The following is a 24,404-nucleotide window of genomic DNA, read 5'->3' on the forward strand; positions in this document are numbered from 1 at the left end:
TGCGAGAGTAGTTCGTTTTTTTACCGGCAGGTTCGCTACGATCGTTCTACTGCGCAATCGCAAATAATGCACGGTTAACAGACGCGATTTTGTAATTTTATGGTACTATTTGTCAGGTCGTGAAAATCTCTGCGAGAGTAGTTCGTTTTTTTACCGGCAGGTTCGCTACGATCGTTCTACTGCGTTGGCGCAGATAATGCACGGTCAAGAGACGCGATGTTGTGATTTTATGGTACTATTTGTCAGGTCGTGAAAATCTCTACGAGCGTAGTTCGTTTTTTTACCGGCAGGTTCGCTACGATCGTTCTACTGCGCAGGCGCAGATAATGCACGGTCAAATTGTCGAGTGAAAATTCAGAAGCTTCTGAACTTTTTTGATTCATGCATACACTCTTGCAATTTATACGATAATACGTGTTTACACGTGCATTTATTTGTTATGGTGACGATAATACGTACTGTCAGAAGTACATCTATGCACGTGTAAACGGGTTATTATATTAGTGGTTATTTTTTTCCTCTTTTGTTAGTTTTGTACACAGAACAGATAATAAATAGAATATCGATAGGCTATATTCAATACGCCACATGTTGATGCAGTATTTTGAATGTGTGAGTGTCCTACGAAAAATGAAGCACGCATTATGCACGTGCAATAGTGTGTGTAATACACCAACATTAAATGAGCGTAAATGCATAAACCGAGAGCAGTTTTCAGTATTCGAGGTAAAACGTATTCTTGACACGTGTGTAAGTTTAGCCCGGATTCTTCCTTACTCGGGGTCGGTTACCTGCTTCGCCTTACCCGTTATGTATTTCAGTTCCCATTATTTCTGAGTTCCCTAGTTTTGTAGTAAGAATTTCACGTTAGTTGCATGAATTTTGTTGATACTTTGGGTAATATTGTATAAGTAAGTACTAAATTTGTGAGAAATACAAATCTTTTTAAAATTTTGGTATAGTGTAATAATTATTATATCATTGGTTTGAACTGTTTAAAGGCCCTCCTTTTAAATTGTTTGATAAATCTTATGACTGAATTTTGATGACACTTATAAATGCTTTCATCATCAATTTCCCTAAGTATCGGGAGTATTTTGTCTTGTTTTCCTCTCGACGGCTCGCCATGTCTCCACAACCGTTATGCAGACGTATACCGTGATGTAACGAACGTTAGCCGCCCTTCAAAGTTATGCCGAGAGTGCCTTGGGAGCAACTTCCCAAGATCTTGGTTGGCGTGCACTAGAGTGTGCGTGATTCCTATTTTGAGATAATTCTCAATGAGAAACGACCTTCTCGCTCACCGTAAAATGCCGAAGACTTTTTGAAAGATGAAATATTAGAAATTTTGACAGCGGTAGCGTTTCTAATGAAACAGATGTTGCCGTCGCTGCATTAGAAAGTAAATTTTAATTAAAAAAATAATCGAACCATAAAAATTCCGACATCTTTGCATGTATTATAATAGCTCTTGTAATACGTATATATTTTAATGGTGGTTTATCGCACAGGCAACATATTCAAAAAGGTGCTTCCAAACCTGTCAGTGCCACATACCTCCACGTACCTAAGCCAACCACTGTTTGAGTGTAGGTTTCATAAAAATGCCTTTTTAGTACGTAATTTTTTGTGCTTAAATTTTTTTCCGACCATGTCTGATCCTAATAAGATCATATGGGCCTCCACAGAGTGGAAGTTTGTATTTACAGATTTTGTTTTTACGAGAAATGGATATCAGCCACTTGCTCAACCTATTAGGTCCACAATCTGACAAATAAATAAATTGAAAAACAATATGTGTAGGTACTTGCCAGACCCAGGTTCGAACCTGGGACCCACGACGCTATTAGGCCGGCCATCGTGAATTTAAAATATCTGTATTTTATTTCCTTTTCCTGCTTGGTCTCAACTGAAATCTACATATAAAATAATTACAAGATAAAAAGAACTTTTTATATACAATGTTTTTAAATTTTCTGTTGAATCATATAAACTTGACTTGACTAGCTTAAACGATAAAAATAATTTGTACTTGCTAGAAATAATACTGAAATGTCATTTTGACATGTCATATTGATTTCCATAGTAACGCACGTATATATTAATAATTTATCTGCTAGGACCCCAGACCCTTAGCAACCAATAATGGTGTCGAAATAAATTTTCATACAAAACAGAATTAACTGAAAATGAATTCAATATGACTTAAAGATGGCTAAAATTATTAAAAATGCATTGGCATCGTGTTCTGATATATTCTAAAAGTTTCAAATGTCTAGCTAGTCGGGAAGTTAGTTAAAAATCGATTGCAAGATTTGTACCGGACAAATAAGAATAACGAACGAAGAAGTAGTCCAGTCAATCTGTACTTTTTGGTTACAAAAGGTGGGGTAGATGATTTTTTTCCCTACTTGTATAGATGATAATGAGTAAGAAAAAAACGAGTTTCCCAATTCGGATGACTTGATAAAAAAACCGCAAAATTTTGGGATTTTTTTTGGTTTTTCACTTATATATAAAAAACGGTCGGTCGTAGCTAAAATATTGTTATGTACAATTTTAAAGCTTATTAAATTTCCTAAAATTTTTAAATCGTACATTTTTTTCTATCTCTGACCGTAAGCAATACCATTTTAATCTTAAGATCTTACAAATAAACAGTTTGGGGTTACAAACTAGACTTTATGGTCAGTGGGCCCAATGTTCCAGATGGTGCGTGGGAGTAGTAGAAAGAGCCACCACCAGTACCACTGGTGCCACGACACCAATTATTACCACTTTTGCTTTAGTTTAGTCTCCATCGCGCCCGCAGTTATGTTTATTGGGATACAATAATTGAACTTACCGAAGAAGTAGGTGCACTCATTCACCTTACTAGTAATATATCTATCATAGTCTAATGGTACTGTCCTCAAAATGGTCATAAATAAATTTGAAAAAGCCATGTAAGCAACGCCAAAAATAATGGTCCCACTGCAAAGGCTATGGTTACAGTATTTTCGAATGACAACGCTTATCAAACCTTCATTTGAATAGTATTGAAAAAATGATTTCATTCTTTCATACAGCAGGCCATTTTCTTTACGCTAAAAGTGCCCATTTGTATCTTCAGGATATGCAACAACTGAAAGAGAAATGGACGCTGCTGAATTTGAGGAGCTCCTACAAATCGATGGAGACTAAACTAAAACAAAAGTGGTACTGATTCGTATCATGGCACCGGCGGCACTGGTGGGGGGGGTATTGGAATGTGGCCCTTTATACAACTCCCACGCACCATCTGGAACATTGGGCCCACTGACCATAAAGTCTAGTTTGTAACCTCAAACTGTTTATTTGTAAGATCTTAAGATTAAAATGGTATTGCTTCTCATTAAAGTTTGATTTTTACTGAAACGCTTGTTTTCGAATACATATATACTGTTTTCAACAGCAAATATCTCATAAATGGTCAGAGATAGAAAAAAATGTACGATTTAAAAATTTTAGGAAATTTAATAAGCTTTAAAATTGTACATAACAATATTTTAGCTACGACCGACCGTTTTTGAGATATAAGCGAAAAACCAAAAAAAAATCCAAAATTTTGCGGTTTTTTGCCTGCCAAAAGTTGTGCCGAAGTCATCCGAATTAGCAAACTCGTTTTTTACTTACTCATTATAATCTATATAAGAAGGAAAAAAAATTCTATCCCACCTTTTGCAACCATAACGTATTTTTCAATCTAATTTGAATGGACTAAAGAACGAGCTAAGAAAAACGTTGTAAAAATACAAAGTTTCTTTGTTCAAATTACCTTCCTGCCAATTCCATTTTTGAATTTTCACTACAGATAAATGTTTCCATATTTTGGTTTAGATTTCTTTTGTTTGATTTTGGCTGTCAGAATTATATGTTGTATGTCTTTACAGAGTTATTTTAATATTGAATAATGTAATATAATTGTTATTGTTATGTTAAGTGAGATAAATGTATATCGACCAATGAAGCATTAAGTGGTAAGTAGGTATCGGATTTTAAGATAATTTGAAACTAAACACAAAAGGGGACGGCATTACAAGTCTGCATAATGATGGCAGTTTGCCTAGGACGTAACTGATTTCGTTGGAAGAAGCGACTGCTTCGTGCTACATGTCGTGGTAACGAGAAAACTGCTCGGAATCCATTTTTTGCCCATTTATATACTATTTCAACTATTGTAATCCTCAGCCTCTCAATTATTATTATTATCACACTGAATGGATGCAGTGACGTCCCTAGACAAAATGCCGCCCCATTTTTATACAGTATATTTTATCATCCTTACATGACCCCAATATTTAAGAAATGTGTTGTATGGATACATTACTAACAAAATATATACCACTAAATCCAATTTAAATGCCGTTTCTACTTCAATAATCAATATTGCGAGTCCACGGTTTCAGTTACATTTAAAAATACACCTGACAACTTTCAAAACACGCGAGCTAGGTAAGTAGGTACCTACCTATAATTCAAAATATATTTCGCAAATCTGCACGTGTCATTGCTGGTCATCAAGGACGTGGCGTCCAAGGATAACAGAAGTAAACTAGACATCGCGAAACCGACAAAAACAATACAGTCCTGTTAAACCCTTTATGTTATTTCTTAATACATTTCGTTTCCAACCAGTGATCTGATTTTTTTTAATCGAAGGATATTTTCGTTATTAGGTACTAAGTTTAGGTACCTATTTCTATATAATATACTTAATGATTCTCCTCTATTTGCCGCCCATCAAGTAACTGCCACCCCCAAGCGACGCTCAATCTGCCTACTCCCACGAGACGTCACTGAATGGATGGGTAGAAACTCCAGGTTCCTACAAGATTTAAAAAGAAAATAATATTTGAATTTTTCTTAACAGGAAACAGGTTACACTGTCTGTATTTGAATTCTTCATGTGAGAATATCTAATACGGATTATCCTAGAAAACCCTGTAGGTTTGAATTCGGTTAAAAACTGCCAGTTCCATATAGATAATATAATATATTCCAACCTATACAATAAAAATGAAATAAATCGTCGGATCAACTTCGCCAACAGGTGCTATTTTGGTCTCCAAACGCTTCTAAACAACAGACCTTTCTCAAAAAAAAAACATTAAAACAAATTCTAGAAAATCCCATACGCACAGGATTAAGGTGAAAGTGCGCCAACTACCAGTGGTACCTAGTGGAAAAATACGAAGCTTGCAATCTGATAGTTTTGTTTGATAATTTACATTTTAAAGTGTTTTAATTAATAAATATGTATCTAAAATTATTTTTTTCCAAAGCTAGATGTGGAAAACATATAATGCGGAGAGCCCTGGATTATTGGCGAAGTGGAATAACAATTGGTGACCAGAACAACTTAAGATTCTCAGATGATACCACGCTAATCGCTGTTGATGAGAGAGAACTCAAAGAGCTGCTTGCTACACCGGGTAGAGGAAGAGAGTCCTTATTAATATAACTAAAACCAAATCAACGGTTATCGATCGGGCTAATCTTATACAAACAGCAGTATACTTATTCCAAAACCTAGGAGCAGTGGATGAGTTTGTATATCTGGGATCGACCATTAACGGAAAAGGTGGATGTGAAGCAGAGCTGGTGAACAATGCGATGACACGTCTTACCACTAAATGGAAGGTTCGGAGAATTTCAATTGCCACGAAAATAATGCTTATGCAAACAATAGTGTTCTCTATATTTTGTATGGTGTCTAGTCATGGACCCTGAGGGCAAGGGAGCGGAAGGCAATTTATACGTTCGAAATGTGGTGTTGGCGCTGAATGCTTCGTATTTCTTGGGCAGAACACAGGATGAACTAATTAATCATCCAGAAACTACAGATAAAGGAACGGCTCTCGACAATATGTTTGAGATGCATTTTACAGTTTGACATGGACCAGATAATCTGGAGAGTCTGGTGGTTTTGAGTAGCCCCTAAAGCGAAGCGGAGGAAGAGCATTGGCGCGGTGGAGTGACCGAGTGAAGGAGCTTACTGAGGGCAGTCTTTACTGTGCCCTGAGAGAAGCAGGGGATTGTAAGGGGTAGAAAGTCATGGTTGCTTAGAAGCTCAAGAATTTCAAGGTGGTGATCATCCTCAGCCATAAGGGAACGAACGAGAAGAATATACGTCAAAGCTATTGGAAAGCGGCGTTACTGGATCGTCTGGTATGGAGAAAGTTTTTGGATAAGGTTAGTACACGCTAAGGGTTTTAGTTGCTAAAATTATTTTGCTTTAATGATTGGAAGCAAATGCAAAGGTATCAATTGCTTGCGTTTGCAGTTTTTCTTCTAATACAGGACTGGGGCATTTAAACAAATAAAAACATATGTTTCAAAATATGTGTACAATAGTAAATCATCTTTATTCTTCGAGTATCATCTTCGATACTTATTTTTAGAAAAAATATCACTACCTACCTACTCTGAGATCAAATAAAAAAATATATTAAAATTATTGGTGCAAAAATTCTGAAGAACATTTGCTTCTACTAAGATGGAACTTAATATAATATGAAAGTGAAACTAAATCAAGTGATGAAATTAGCTGCAATTATTTGTTACAGAATTATCACGCTCCTCTGCTTCGCCTTCCTTGGAGGCCACCCAAAACCACCAGTCTCTCCAGGTTGTCCGGTCCGTGCCGAACAACATGTCCAAAAAACTACAGAATGCGTGCCAGACATATTGCCGAGAGCTGTTCCTATATCTGCAGTTTATGGATGGTTGACTGTTTCGTCCTGTGCCCTGTCCAAAAAATACGAAGAATTCGGCGCCATATCTCGAAGGCATCAATTGCCTTCCTCTCCCTTCCCATCAGGCTCTATGACTCGACACCAAATATTGAGAACACTGATGTTTGCACTAGCATAATTTTTGTGTAAATTGAAATTCCCCGATCCATCCATATAGTGTACAATGCACCTACCATAAATATTTAAATGTGCAATTATCTGAAATCGCAAATTACAGTACGTAAGTAAGTATTCTATGCATGTTGAAGCAGTCCGCCATTTAGACTTTTTTAAGATATAAATATTTGCCATCGTGTATGTTGAATATTCAGTGCAGTCCCGTGTGGGTAGGCAGGCCATGCGTTGATTAGGGGCGGCATTTTATAAAGGATGGCGAATGAAGGAACAAATACAAATATTACAACTATTGAGAGGAGTGGTGGTTTTCAATGAAGCAGACAATGCGATCGCTTCGTTAGAAAGTGTCACCATATTATTACGCGTAGTTTAAAAAATAACCAAAGCATAAACATAAACATAAACATAAACATAAACATAAACATAAACATAAACATAAACATAAACATAAACATAAACATAAACATAAACATAAACAATCCTGTCAACATAGCTGTTGTTGTAATTGTAATAATCGCACATACGACATATTCACAAAGAGTGCCTCTAAACCTGTCAGCACCAGAGACCTCCATATACCTAAAACCACCGCCTTTTGAGATTAGGTTTCGTGGAAATGGTCTAAATCTCAGTACATGATGTGTTCGTCAATTTAAAGATTTTTGGGGTATTTGTCTGTTTAAGATATGCGAAAATAAATAATAAATAATTACAAGATAAAAAGAACTTTTTATATACAACGTTTTTAAATTTTCTGTTGAATTATTATGCTCAATATGCTCAAACTTTTACTTGATATGAAGTGAATAAAAAACAATCAAACAAACAAATATAGAATACTGAAATGTCATTTTGACATTTCCTTCTGATTTCCATAGTAATGCACATATATATTAATAATTTAGTTGCTAGGACCACCCCCTTAGCAACCAATAATAGTCTTTTACTTTTTACGGATTTTTCTGAAATACCTTTCCATACAAAACAGAATTAACTGAAAATGAATTCAATTCTGCAGATGGCTAAAAGTATTAAAAGAATGCATTGGCATCGTGTTCTGATGTATTCTAAAAGTTTCTAATGTCTAGCTAGTCGGGAAGTTAGTTAAACATCGATTGTAAGATTTGTACTGGACAAACAACAACCGGACAAACAAGAATACGAGCTAATAAAAACGTTGTAAAAAATAAGAATGTTTATACAATTTAAAACTAAAAATGAAAGGGGGCGATATTATAAACCTGCTTAATGGCGGCACTTTACCTAGGAACGTCATTCAGTGTATTTAATTTTCTATAGTTACCAAACCATGGTCCACTTTATTCAAGTCGCGGCACGAAACTGTAAATTTCGATCATAGTGCTAGTCATTGCTAGCTATTGCTTATTCATCGAATGCAATGTGGTAAACTATTTGTAGAAAAAGATGATAAATACATTAATTAATATGAACGAAATATGCAATAGAAAATCTTCATTTACTGCGGATAGGTTACCGCATTGTATTATAGCACTACCATTGGAACTCGTCATTTAGTGCCATGGCATAGTTACTTACCACATTAATATCTTATATAGATTTCCATCCATAAAATCCATTTTTCTATATTTCAATATTTTTTATTTCAATTTATACAATGAGTATTGGAAGCATTTCTAAGATGATATCGTACATTTACAGTTCTTTTTTACAACGTTTTTATTAGGCCGTATTCTTATTTGTCCGGTACAAATCTTGCAATCGATTTTTAACTAACTTCCCGACTAGCTAGACATTCGAAACTTTTAGAATATATCAGAACACGATGCCAATGCATTTTTTAAATACTTTTAGCCATTTTTAAGTTGAATTAAATTCATTTTCAGTTAATTCTGTTTTGTATGATAAGTTATTTCGGAAGAAATCCGTAATCCAGTCCACTATTATTGGTTCTAGGGTCCTAACAACTAAATTATTAATATATACGTGCGTTACTATGGAAATCAATATGAGTGTCAAAATGACATTTCAGTATTATTTCTATCAAATACAATTTTTTTGATCGTCTAAGCTAGTCAACAGAAAATTTAAAAACGTTGTATATAAAAAGTTCTTTTTATCTTGTAATTATTTTAAATATAGGGTTAAGATATGTAAATATTTAATCGAATTGCCAAACATTAAAAACAATATAAGGACTGGCCTAGATTTAAAAAAATGTGACAGTGAAACTGATAGATATAATTACCTACCAGAACCTCATTTTAACAGTTAATTAAGCGAATGTTATCTAAACCATCCAATCATATTTATAATATATACGAGTATATACATAACTAAAAGTAAATTTAAATATATTTTTGAAAGAGTTTTAAAACTCACAGAAAGTTAAAAATGTAATGCTATTTTTTAACTCTTGATCTATTGATATTAGAAATACAAATATTCTGTGAAATCTCTTTCTCAGATTAAAGCATGTTAGTGTAAATAATGTAGGTATTTATAATATTTTGTGAAGGTTGAAATACATTATCCTTTAAACAAGAATTTTCGCTACAGTCGGCACACTAATTTGAACCAGTGAAATTTATCGAGGCGGTCATGTTTTGAGTTTCCCAAAGTAATAATTTTATTCATAATATATAAACAACCCCCGCAATCACCACCAGGGTAGCATTAATTCAGCCATCATCCATTACGTATTTCCTTTCTCCGATCGCACTGCTGCAGGAGATATCGCGAAATTTCATTGTCTCGAAACCGGTGCCGAGAGAGAGAGAGAGAAGGATGGGGGGGGACTAGTGCTCCGCGCAGCCTCCCAGGACCTCTCCCCGGTCCACCGCCCCCCGCTCCTGTCCTGCGCTTCGTCCCTGGTAACGATCCGCTGAGCCCGGGCCGACCGCTCTCCGCGATCACTCCACGAAATAAACAGATCCCTCTAGTATCGAGCTGAAAGTTCCCGCCTGTGGCCGGATTCGCGCGCCGAAATTTTCAGTTACAGTCTCTACGCAACGAGCGCCGGAAGTGTGCCAAAATTACAAACTACATCGCGCGGGTGAACGAACGTGTGCCTGTTACCCATCCCGCGATAATTCGACGCCTCCCAAACGGTACAAAAGCCGCCGAAAACCGCGAATATTGAATGAACCCCGCCGGTTTACTATCACTAATGTGTTTTATCCTTACGCTTCCTGTATTAAATGCGTATATTTTATTGAATACCCGCCGAATAGATTGATACAGCGCGATTAGGGGTGTACCCTGCGAGCCATTTTTTGGCGCCAGTTCCGTTTTTTAAATAAATACCATTGCCCTCTAGCGCCGGCTGCTTTTTTATTCTACGAGTGCTTTTGTCATAGGCCCTTGGTGCAAGTGACTACTTAACTACTATTCAAATGATACAAGTATCACTCTTGTAAAGCCGTTTTGAATCAAGTGGACGCTCGAATTGTATTGTGCCAATATTAAACCACTCTGTTCGTTTGTTATTTTTACGCTAGAAACAGACTTAACTTGAATGACCTAAAGAATTAATAAACGTAAATATTTCATGATATTTTTTGTTTAAATTGGTTCACGTTTTTAAGCTGAAATTTAGATTTGCTCCACAATTAACGTGAATTCTTGTAATAAAAAGTGGATAAAGTAAACCAACGCTATTTATATCGAAAAAGCGGGAGTTTTTGTGCTAAGATTACAAACTGAATTTACTGTTTTAGCTATACTTCAAAATAACTTAGGTTTCATTTTATGAATCAAATAATATAAGATAATCAAATTAGTTACACATTAATTATGACACAATAAAACTTTTTTGATTGTAATAATCACAAGAATGAACTTAGTTTTGAAATTAGTTTATATTTTTTATAGCTATATTTAGAAATTTTATCATAAATGAAAATAAGTTTATAGTTTCATTGGAAACGGCATCTGTTTTTTGTAAAATAGCGGCCTCAAATGCTGTGAATCACTAGACCATTTTTACACTGTCCACGATTTAAATTATACGCTTGCGTGGGCTTTGTGTTCTTCTTCCGACATCTTCAAGCATCTTTTTTCACAAATTTAATTCAGTTTCCGGCGGTCAACTGGTGAATCTGTTTTTGTCAATGGAATAGTGACGCCGTTATGCGAATCTGGAACCGTATTTATTGTGGTTTATTATTTTTCAAATATACAAACATCAATGCCTTATTAAAGGTTGGGTGTAATAATCCATTAAAACTACGAGAAACTTATGAATATATTGTTATAATTCACATGTTTTTTGAACGTATTGGCATGTTACACCGGCTCAGTTTGTTACTATTGTTACAACGTGTTAAAGTGTGTTTTATTAAACATAACTGTTACCAAACAAGTATACGTAAAACACACATTTATATAGAAAGCTTTTTACTCTTATTGCACAGTTTAAAATGTGATATAAATCGTCAATATTTCAATTCAAAACTATATACCACCAGCGCAGCATTTATACCAGTTATTTATTTCACTTAGGATACGTTTAAATTTATTATTTTGACTTTAAATAAAATTGTCTTCGAAATTAGGTATTCGTCCTTTTTGATATGATTTTTAATGTAGCCCGGTGGAATTGATTGATGTCACGACAGTTTCCATCACTCGACGTTAACTCGTAGGTTCGTTGCGAAGCTTTATGAGTAATGTTAACTTATTTGGTTAATAAATTTTAACTTCCTATCCTCGGCATATTTCCATCATTTTGAAGTGTTGTCAGAGGCGCGGCGGCAGTAGTCAGTCAGATCTACGGTGCATTTCAAAATTGAAATTAATATAAATGTAGAATACAAAACAGTTGATTTATTAAATGAAACATTAATAGATCTGTAGATAGTTTCGTCTATTGATTGTATTTTCAACCGATAACAATAATAATTGTTCATAGTTATAATTAGAACGTGTTTGTACGCCAAAACTTTTGTTCGCAAAATTTTATTAAATGCAGTATCTTTTAGTCTATGGTTCTGGTGCTTGTATAGACGTTGTATTTTCTGTGCTTATTGAATTTTTACATTATACGGTGATCTATGAATGAGTTTTAATGTAAATTAATGTGCTCACGTGTCAGTCAAGTTTTCCATAATAGTTATGTTGTATTAGTTGTGGCTTTTGTTGAGAAGGTTACGGCTTTTATCTTAATTACTTATATTTACGATAGTTCGTGGGGTTGGTGTTTATCTGTATTTAGCTAATGTTATTAAATTTCCAATAAATTACAATATAGTTTAATTGTTTACGAATGCATGTATTAATAATGGTTGTATATTAATTATTGTATCTACGACGGGTTTTTACGTTTTAAAGTTGTTCGTTTACTTAATAGGTATTAAGATTTTTATATTATTCTTTTACTGTATTAATTTATTATACAAGTGACAATGAATAATTGTATTCGTTGTCAGTGTGCATTTGCCATCGGTGAGTGCGCATATTGCCTGAAGATGTCTAAAGGTGAAACCATGGTCGCAAAAAGAATACTCAAATGGAATAGTACAAAACTTAAATCAATTAGAATATTGTATAAGTTGTCCGGAATTCATTTAACAGGCCCTTGTAGTACAATGATAGCTTCTCATATACGCGGTTTTCTCAAAGCCTGCGCATTTTTGTGATTGTTTCACTGTTATTTTTACTATTATACTACTACCATTGGCTTTTATGACCAGTTGTAGTTAATGGATTTTTTTTGTTTCAATATTGGGAATATAAGTTTTTCTCAGTGTTCAAAATTAAATCAATAAAAATTACCTAACTTTGTTACTGATCACTTAAAAGGTGTTTAAGAAGTAAAGTATGTCCAATCACAATATGATGCTGTATTGCATTTGAATTTATTTGAAGCAGCTTGTTTACCTTGCCCACTCCTTATACAATTTTGTTAGATTAACAATAATTCTTAGATATAACTAAGCTCGGAAAACGCAGAATGAAAATGTATCATAAGGAGACAGAGAAAATACATTTTAAAAACTATAAGGGCACTAAGTTGTTTCGATAGGTTTCAAAATTCGTAGCAATCATTCAACAGATTTATTTAATAAAACGCAGTTTTATCGTAGATCCTTATTTCACTTTTATTAATTAATATCTATTTTTATTTATTATATTATATTATATTATATTATATTATATTATATTATATTATATTATATTATATTATATTATATTATATTATATTATATTATATTATATTATATTATATTATATTATATTATATTATATTATATTATATTATATTATATTATATTATATTATATTATATTATATTATATTATATTATATTATATTATATTATATTATATTATATTATATTATATTATATTTATTATATTAAATTAATAATACAATGCATTTCCACCATGAACTGACAGTTAACACAATAAAAGAAAAATACGTTTTAAAAATGTCACTTCCTGACATTGGAGAATAAGTTGTCACATAAACGTAATTTGTATGCAAGTGACATAATATGGGATAGATATTCGTTTGTGTCTTCTATAAAAATAGTGAATATTGTGCAAGTGACAGTATTTGCGACCTTCTTTTGTCTTTTTTAAAAATCTTGTATAAAATGTGGATATCAAAATAATGCGTTTTGAATTTAGAATGGTTACATATAAACATAATATATTGAAAAATATTTCTTATGATTTTAATATATATAAGATACGTGGCATCAGTGTTGCCATATTTTTCTGTGCTGATTACAGTACAAAGGCGTAAAAATTATAGTATTTCTGAAAAATATATAGTACAGGAACATTTTTCGTCTTGAATCCTTTAAAATTATAGTATTTTACATTTTTCGCGAAATCAAAATAATAGTATGGTACTATATTTATAGTACGGTTGGCATCACTGCGTGGCATTGAAAATCAGATGGGTAATAATTATTAACAGATGTTTTCAAACAGCTGTTTAGAAAAGTTTTTTTTATAATAAACTGTTTGAAATCACCAAATCACACCCTATGGCCTAAATAGATTCAAATAGGCATAATGGTTTCATGGATGTATTCCTTAATATTGACAATCTACACTGTATAGTGTATGGCAATGTATATACAATAGTGCTCATTTCCGCCTACAATTACGATTTTTAATACGAATTATTATTTTCCGATTTTTATTGTTGTAAGATCTCAACAACCTACGCGACAGACCATGAAAATAAGTGATGTTTCGTACTGACTACTAATAAAATAAATGTGATCCCCGAATGCAGCGAAATATTTATAACATGACAACACTGTATTTTTGACATGTCAGTCATCACAGCTACTTAGTCGAGGCGTTGTTTAAATATTGGATGAGATCCTTTCAAAATATGGACAGATTTCACGGATGAAAATATGTCGCCATGGTGTCACTGTCAAGCTTTATGTACAAATGTTTTTCTTTTGTTAAATAAATAAACACAATTCGTAAAAGATTTTCGTTGATAATTCCGTGCCAAAACATCATACTGCCATTATGTATAATGTTTATTACTTTATTAAAACATGTATAGTATAAATTAACATACTGGTGTAGGTTGAGAGTTTTATCTATTTTGATAAATTCATTCATATCATCATTAGCTTGAATCAATGAAAACTCATCCGAGTCGATTCAATCTCTTTTGTTTCTGTAGATTACATTGTCATTATTTCAGCAAAACTTAACCATCTCGTATCCTAACCATCTTTTGGGTATTATTGGATGTCTAAATTTGTCCATCGATTGTATCTTCTCTTGAAGTTATATTATTTTCTGTTTGAAGATTTGTAATGCAACCTGAGTGCCACTATGCTTAACCTATTTTTAGAAGAGCTATTTCTCCCATATTCTCCACCAGTTGATTATTCGCGTCCTCCAAGCGTAGATAAAGCTAAAGGTTGGGTAGGAGAGACTATGCTAAGATTACTAACCGAAGGCAGCAAAATATAGTATTCAGACACTGACCCAACCTCTAACAAACTTTAGTACATCGAATTTCGTTGTTTTTTCTTTTAACTAATGGCCTGGTGCATATAAAATCGGCGTTATTTAAAACTACAATAAAGTAATTAATATCCTTATGCATAGATAACGTTTTACAGAAAGAGTCTGTACCTACCATGACAACGTCGCTTTCCGTAAAAAAAAATTGTTACGTACAATTTTTCGCTCTCCGTGTTCATTCATGTTTATTATTCACAAAATTCTCCAACGATTAATTGATTAAACTCTTGCAAATTATTCATTCATCTTTGGTTGGTATTTGCGTAAATAATCGGTACTCAATATAACCTAGCGTTCGTTGTCCATATTATTACTGTATTTTTGTATTACCGTCACCGGTGTCTTATCACATCCACTAAATGTCGTAAGCTGGTCCCCGAATCTGTTATAAAATTACATCCCCATGTTCGATCATAAGATGATCATACGGGGCTCCACAGAATGAAGGCTCTACCCCAAGATGGAAGTTGTTTTTACGAGAAATGGAGGTTACCGCAAGCTCAATTTATTAGGTCTATATTCTGTGTAATGTGCAGACATTGTAAAAAACAATACATAATTTTTGTCAGATCCGGAATTTGAGCCCGGCGTGTTACTATTTGACCATCGTGAGCGACGAATTGTAATTATTTGATAATAGTTGTCAGTTTTGTTGCAATGTTTTGCCGCCAGCGGCACCACCCGTTAGTTATTAGTTTTTATTTATCCGAAAATCGGCTGACTAATGCAAACGCCGACTTTTTTAAAACGTATTGCTATGCATATGGATCTTAATTTATATTTATTTATAAAAATGCTGTTAATAATTGATGATAGCTGAGCACAAAAGAACCGTTCTTTTATAGTAGTAATTTCCTTTGCAGAAGTGAGTGTTTGATAAAATAAGTCAGTGTCACTCCACGGTTATAGCGTGAAAAGAACGCGACGTCCGTGACTGAAGTGAAGTGAGCTAAGCCGGAGCTTAACGCTTCATCCCTTTGCGTGGTCGCATCGTAAACACTTAACTCTTAAATCGAAGGGTTGCGGATTTCGCCGCGGCCTGCCTACCTCTGCAACCATTGTGAAAAAGGCCGGCAAAGTGTCTCCGATCAAGTTGTCTGCGATGGACAGCAACTCGGTGTCGCCAATGCCCGAGTTGGCACCCATCGCCGAGTTCGACAAGACGCCTCCGACGCCCCCCAACGAGGAGATGCCTCTGGACGACCTGCCGCCGCCGCCCAGCGCTCCGGCACTGTCCGACGAAGAAAAGAAAAGGTAGGTTACAACCGACATGGCAACTTAAATGAATTGTTTCGACACACGCACTTTACACTCAAAATGGAGATTTATGGTATTTTCAGAGGATAATTTCTTTTATTTTGTTAACTGTCAATTCATGGTGGAACTGCATTGTATTGTTGTTTTTATTTAATAAAACGCATTTTTTTTGTAGTATTTATTCAACTTTTAATCAATAGATTAGGACCGGTTTCGTTCGATTCAGTTGAAAATGTCCCTCTGAGGCGGACAAAACCGGTCCTAATCTATTGAATAAAAGGGGAATAAGTACTACAAAAAAATTGCGTTTTATTAAATAAAAACGACAATTCAGAGGATAAGCCTGGACATTCATTAAACGTTGTAAATAATCTATTTATATAATTTTGAAGCCTTATTATCCTCTATATTTAATTTAAACATTAATTTAATAACTGCATAAAGTATTTTTATTACATAAAATAGTATTCTTTTAATCCTCTCGATCTAATGTTTTAGAATATATCATCAGGAATATGGTAGTATTTTTTTGAAATACGCTTTCTTTCGGTTAGGTACATGATTTTACTCCCTACTTCATTTATTTTATTGTTTGTCAATAATGTATGGCTACGGCTATATATTGTAGCTTAACCACTGGGAAAGGCCAATAGAAATGGCGTATTGAAAAAAAAATACTACCTTATTTATTAGGTCAATAATTATTATAAAACACTCATTATTCGTAGGATATTTTATCACATTTGAATAGCTTATAATCAGTATCATATTTCAGTACGTCCATGTGCAGTGGTGTTAAGATTTTTTAGATTTATTAATTTTTAAAAGCATTTATAAAACCATTAGTAAAATTGTTAATATTATTAATCACTTTATTTATAAATATGTATACAACTTTACAAATAGTTTATACCTACTTGATTACAATAATTGTCACTATTCAAACATGTAAATTTGTATGACTGTCTGCTTTTTATTAAAAAAAAAGATTTATTTACTTATTTCAAATTGTATGAAATAAAATAAAAAGGTGCTAGGTTTTTAACGCTTTTGGGTAGGTATCATAAGTTCGCTTTAATCATGCTTGGAAAATATATTCTCCGAGATACCAAACAAATGGGATGAACCCAGTGGCGGGTTTTCTTGAATTATAGCTAGGCGCTCACTTCGTCATAAAACTTGATTGAAGTTACTAGAAAAAACCGAATCGCATGTTTCACAATCTGGGATTTTTAACCTTTTCACTGCAAGCCAATTTTTACTAGGTGGACACTTGTAGGCCAGCTATTTTTTGAATAAAGTAAATCCCTTAAAAATATGAAATATGAATATAATGATAAATATTTGTGAAAATTTACCAAATCAACATGTTTCTCGAGTTTATCGTAAATATTTTCACACTAAAGTGATAAATATTGTTTAGAAAATATACACTAACAGTTTATTCAGAAGTTATGACGTTTACAGGAACGCACGAGTTAACTCGTCCATGGCCTCAGGCATGCTTTGACGAGTTAACTCGGCACTTTTAGTGATCAGGTTAACTGTAAAAATCATTGCAATAAAACTGCATTATTATATTTTTATAAGCTAAATTTTTCAGATGCCTTCAAACCTGTCATACAAAAATTTGAAAAAAAGACCTGAACTATATTATATCGTCGTACATAGCGGAGATTTTCTTTGAAACATATCATGACGCAATCGATTCGTCAGAAGATTTAAAAGGGGGCCTCGAAACAGTTTAAAGCAGTCATAATATTATTAAATTATACCGAAATCTTAAAAAAATATTATCAAATATTACCCAAAGCATACCAAGATCCCTGTATTTAACACCAACATGGCCTATACTAGGGAACACAAAAATTTGTTCTGTGACCTATTAACTATTAATATAACATAGAAAGATATATTACCTATTTGTATACAAAAAAATACGCCATTGAAATTATTATATTGTGTTATAATTCTCTCCTTCAATAATAACTATTGGACAGGAAGGAAATACTCGTACATAGTTATTTTTACTGTTGTTGTATTTAGTTTGGTGATTATTTTATTTTTATCGTAGTGGGCCTCAAAATCAGTCAGTGTCTATGTATTTACCTTAATAAATTCAACACAACGTTTGTATAAATAGTATACAAATTAAAAATTAAATGAATTAATATTTTTTTGTCAAAAAATGTTGATAGGGTTCGTAGTGGAGGAATTCACATAAGTTAGGCCGCCACTGGATGAATTACCGTAATACGAATGATTTATATAAAAATATTATTTTTTCTTTAAAGGAAACGACATCATTAAAAATGTCTTACTTGAAAATTCGCATGAAATTTTCTTTTGTGAATTTGAGGAGGTACTACTACCTACCCACCAGTATATGCAGTTGAAAGTAATTTTCTCTTTGGTGCTCGTTGGTTGGTAGTTCTACATTTTACAGCTTTCCTTGCGAGCCGTTTGTTCCTTTTATTCCTTACTTTGAAAGCATTTACACAGAAATGTTACTTTATTATGAATTGAATGCATTTTATATTTCCTTACTGTATCTATTTATTTTTATTAACAGAAGGCAAATGTTTGGAAAAGTAATCGAAAATTTTCTAAGATCTATTAAATGTTTCATATTTTGATGTTTGATTGTCTTTTGTTTTTCCTTTCATTCTATCTAAAAGAACACAATGTTTTTCGATGTATATTATTTGATGTACTGACCTACAAACTTATCCGTAGAATGGTCAAAAATGGAACTACGAACTACCATAGGACGCCATTTTGAAAATTTAATTCGAATGTCTGATTTTGTCCAGTTACGAGTCTTGATTGGGTAGTTTTCGACAGTGCCCCCCCCCTATCTCAACATTCAGATAAGTTTGTAGGTCTGTAAAACAAGGATCAAAATTGGCTGAGCCTAAAGATGTTGAAGACAATCTTCTTGAACAGAGATGAAAACTTAATGTGCTTTTAAACGATCGGTTTTGGTGTTTGATCAGTCTCAGTTTCAGTCGAGCTGTCAGTTAAACTGACGTATAAATGCAAAATTGAAACGGAGATGAGAAACTATGGGTTTTCTATCAGTTATCACACCCGTTTTTAGAGTAGCCAGTTAAATTGACGTGTTACTATGTTGCCGTATTTTTCATACTAATTTTTAAATTTCGATTGAAATATAGGTATTGTAGTATATACCAACCAATATATTTAGAAAGTATTATAAAAATAATATTCATTATTAGTGCATAAAAATACGTAAATATATCAACTGAGACTGAACGGACGACTGAGCTGATCGCTTAAATATACCACCATTTCAAAACTGAACAGACAAAAACGGAAACCTTGACTGAACGGACAACTGAACTGACGTCTAAAACGTATATACACATTAATTTTATCGCTTACACCATTTGGTACACCTCCTGTAGACCATCACACTGCCTTTATCTTTAGCGATAGGTAGGGAGGCCCGCCAAAGACCCTAGCCTGGGGGCCCGCTTCAGGATGTGGAGGCCATGATATCCGGCCATACGTTGGAGCACATGGACACCATACGGCGCCTCCCTGTCACTAGTCAATCTTTGGGTGTCTCATAAAATTAATTAAAAATATAGATTATATTCGTTTATTTTTTGCGATGTGTGATTTGGTGTGATGTTTTAATGTTTATTTATATTGTCAGAATTCTGTTCGGAGAATTTTGTACTATGCTCGGTAAAATAGCACGTTTACTTCGCACATGTTTCACGCTATTAATATTCAGAATGAAGTTACGTGAAATTCAGTTAAATCGATAATATCCTCGACGATTAACATATTATTATTAAATCAGGATGCGTTCATTTTAATAGTATTCAAGGGATAGACGATGATGCAAAAATAATCCTCACTGCGCGGTATAAACATTCTGGCGGGCACATAAATAACTTATATTCCCTTCCAGCACTCCTGGGTCTTATGAATTATTCATTTAGGAAACATTTAAACACGTTCTTTTGCACGTAATAAATACGAAAATGTTTTAAAAGTTTCCCGGGAAATTGAAGATTGGAATAATATTTTCAAACTTGGCGCGAAACGCTCGGTTAACTTTAAAAGATGGCGCGAATGAAAAATTACACATTGGTACTATTCTGGGCAATATTGTAATATTTACAGTTCCCAATTGTGGGAATTTCCTTTCAGTGTTTCCCAAACTTTCGACATATGTGTACCCCTTTTATAATTTTCGTAATACTGACTACCCCTCGTCAAAAAAAAAAAATGCATATACTTTAATAACAATCAAAATATTTTTTTCTTTTTTAGTACATAAACAAAATAATAATAAACGATCATAGATATGAAGTTGGAAAAGGTTAGATGTATTTCAGGACTTTCTCTTTTAACACTGGATACACATGTTGCATTTGCAACCAGAATGATGTTGAAGTACACTTCTTATATTTATTTTTCAAGAATCCGTCTGCAGCTAATTCCAACAATTCCTTCCAAAAACCTTCTATCATGGATATTGTATTGATGTCGTATTAATGCTTGTTGCACCAGTCGCAGAAAAAGCCTCCAAGCCAGGGCGTACCTCCACCAAACTCTTCCCGTACCCCAGGGGGTACGTGGGTACGCGTACCAAACTTTGGGAAACCCCGATTTATGTGAATATAAAAGATGAAATTGGCACAAATTGTGAAGCATGGGCGCATTACGTAACAAGGCCCACTGTACGAAACTAGAAATTTTGGCCGTAGTGCGAGTTATTGCATATACTTATAGGCCATCCATGGACTGAACCCGTATGCGGTTTAGAACCGTGTGCTATACTAAGCTTATCTTTTCTGTTCTTGAAAATATATTTTCACAAACTATATTATAAGCATCTGATCGTATCCGTTTATACCATACTTACACTTACAAATTTAGTGAAAATATATTGTCATGATCAAAAATCATAAGTTTAGTATGGCACACGGATCTAAACCGCATACGGTTTCAGTCCATGGATGGCCTCTCAAATACAATATGGTAAACTTTTTGTAGAACATCATGATTGCCTCGTATTGAAAAAAATGGTAATACGTTATAAATTTACATACATCACTTTTGAAAATACCTCAGGTAATATTATATACCTACGAGAAAAAATCATTTTCGAAAAAACCTTTAACAACTGGATTCCCGCCAGTGTGCATTACCAATTAAGCTACGGGAATCCTATCTAATTACGACGAAATTAACTAGAAATTTTTACATATTAAAATTTTCAAATTGCGTTAATTTTTGGCTATCACTTTTTGTGATTCGATCGAATCGAATAATAAACCAATTAATAGCGTTTTTTTTGGCGCAAATGACACCACGTCGGATAGCGTGCCTCGAAATCAGCCAGTTTGTCAAGTCAATAAACCATTACTAGAAATGGAGAATTTTACGTACTAGAGTACTTAATAATTTTCCCATAAGAATAACATATTATTTATGTAATAATTCGATGTATGGTGTATTAGATTTTCTTTGTTTTATGCGACGGTTAAATGAAATAATAGTCTTGTGGTATGAAAGATGTAAAGTTTATAATGTTGTCGGTGTGTCGCAGAGAAAAATCGAGGCTTACATCACACTATAAATGTTTCATATAAGATGTAAAATATATATTTGTAAGAGTCGTCGATGGTGTTGTAGATGGAGAGGACGTCAGAAGGAGAGATGAGAAGTCAAGATTTGTGGTTGCTCCGATGGATGGAGGAGCGAGTTTTATTTGTAGTCGGTACAAAAGTATGTTACAGTAGTTATGTTATAATAGTTATTATACTGTTCCGAAGTCCGAATCTCGGTAGAATGAGATATTGTGCGGGACAATATGGAAGTGAGATTCTAACAGGCCGGGAACTTATATTCGAGTGACATGTCCAATGAATTATGATCCGCTATTTATTGATGCACTCACAATCAAAATAATATCACGTAGTCAGTTACTATATCGTCGGTGTTTTGCAAAAAGGGCGAATCAACCATTTTGGCGAGATCAAGATTTTAATGAAAAAACAATATCTCACTAGCTTTGTTGTGTAAAAACGGCGAATTTGTATCCTCACAGGAAAATACTTAAAAACGATAATCGTAAGGGTGAATATCCACTTAGTATTACGAATAAAATGCGAATGTGACATATTAGGCTTTTTAAAATATTATATTATAATGCCTATTATAAGGACAGAATTTTTTCTAAACTTTATTATAAACTTGTTAGACATTTATAATCATCCACAGGTAATTAATACATACATCTCAAAAGTTAAAAATCCTCTCCTGTAAAGTAGCATTTTGGTTAATTCGCCCTTTTTACAAAACACCGACGATATGGAGTTTGCGTCATCGGATATAACTGACTGTGTGGAAAAATGGATATCTCGGAAACAATCATTGTAATCAGCTATCTACTAAGTTTGCCATAATTGGACACGGATATGATAATAATATGGCATGATCAATATGCTGACACGGATTGAGTTGTTTACACCATGTATTTATACTAAATAATTATATTAATTTTTAATAATTCATGAACCGGAATGCAATATTTAATTTTTACACGAGACGGAGCGATAATCTTGGGGATTTCACGAACAGGAACTGCACTCCGGTGCGTTCTGGTCAATTTCATAAACGAGCCACTGACCGATACAATATGACTTATATTATCATGTTATATTTTGTTGTAAGACTCAATTGGTGGGTTTTGAATAGTCATTCCATTTAATTCATCATAAAAAACTTATGTTCAGAGATCTAATCATATCCCAAAATTAAGACAGAACACCGCTATGAAGTTCGGACGGGTAAACATGATTGTAATTCCAGCAGCAAATTTGATGTCAAAGGATATTTATGTTCACTACCGCACTCCCGTGGGATGATTCTCAAACTAACAGACACAACTCCCGGAGGCCGTGAAAATGATATAAGTACGTATTGTAACCTTCCGAGGATACGTCGCAAGTGGTTCTACAGCCGACGATTTAACCCTTAAGAAAAACGTGGTGTTATTAGCGGAAGGTATCTAGAGACACAATATGAAAGACGCAATTTTATACAATATTAAGAAAACACTTCTGAGAAAATTTATTAACCAATAGAAAAAATCTTTTTGAAAAAAGTAAGACACTGCATGAATCCAACTTGCATCTCTCGGGTATCGCGCCCACACACATTGACTACAATGCTAAATGAGTCATACTTAATTACAGAAAATTTTAACTAATGGCCTTTAATACTCACTGAAGCGCTTGAAAACCGTATTGACTTAATTAACATTACTTGAATAATATGGTTTGCATGAATAGATGAGTTTTAATGCCTTCAGGCATTATCATCTATTATTCAATTTGGTACAACCATTTATTAAATATGTACAAAAAAATTATGAAATTTTATTCCCTCGATAGTAATTTTAATTGCGAATTTTATACAACGTAAGCAATATGTGAATTATAAGATTATTTTTAGATACTTATTTATTATTTTTTTTCTAATTCTAATTCTAATTTATATTTCTTTATTATTTAATTTCAAGCTATTCTTGATTACAAAACGGTAGGTATTCCGGTGATGGATTAGTTTCCATGTTGTCTGAGTTTTCAATCAAGTTCTTCGGTAAATAAATAATTGAGAGTCAGTTTTCCGTTTTTAAATTATCTCAAATGCCCCTCAAACTTTATGGCTCATCCTCATTGCCTTAAACTTGTATTAATTTAAGACTCCTTTACTTTCGGCTGTATGGATATTATCCGTGGCTCTATCCGACTGATTTTCTCTTAGGGATGCTTACATACTGTAGCTTAAAATTTAGAAGGGATCTTTATTTAGCTACATATTTTTTCAGACTTATACGCGGCGTAAATGTGAACTCTGCCATTCTTGGTGGTATTGGCTTGTGTGTCTCTGATAATTACCTTAGGAATCGAGGACATCCGTTGTTTGTTCTCCCAGGGTGCAGAACTAACCCGCCATTAGTAATTCCAATTGGGAGGGCAATAACCATGTTTAATGAAATCGCTTCGGTTATTGATATATTCCACTTACGTGAGTGTGAATTTAGGTGGACGTTATAAGTTCTTAAGATAGGGTCTATTAAAGTTCACTCTGTGTGCTTCCATCTACTTTTATTTAGTTATTTACTTTATTTTTTTTTCTTATTTTATTTCTTATTTTATTACTTGTTGTATTATTTACTCACACTTATCTGTATTTTAATTTTTTGAAAATTATTAAC

At 33.5% G+C, this 24,404-nt stretch overlaps 1 protein-coding gene across 2 annotated transcripts in view; it reads left to right on the forward strand.

Moving 5' to 3' along the window:
• Positions 1-9,833: 9,833 nt before the first annotated feature.
• Positions 9,834-24,404, forward strand: part of LOC147064943 (transmembrane ascorbate-dependent reductase CYB561-like) — a 287,764-nt gene continuing 273,193 nt past the window's right edge. For both annotated transcript variants that reach the window (XM_085958274.1, XM_085958273.1), the window contains exons 1-2: positions 9,834-9,982; positions 15,745-16,135. In XM_085958274.1, coding sequence (XP_085814400.1) covers positions 15,984-16,135 — 152 coding nt within the window. In that variant the 5' untranslated portion in view covers positions 9,834-9,982; positions 15,745-15,983. The remainder of the gene's footprint in view (positions 9,983-15,744; positions 16,136-24,404) is intronic.

Source organism: Rhyacophila brunnea, unplaced genomic scaffold, assembly GCF_057557595.1.
Source record: "Rhyacophila brunnea isolate RB1 unplaced genomic scaffold, BYU_Rbru_1.0 scaffold_7, whole genome shotgun sequence".
NCBI lineage: Eukaryota > Metazoa > Arthropoda > Insecta > Trichoptera > Rhyacophilidae > Rhyacophila > Rhyacophila brunnea.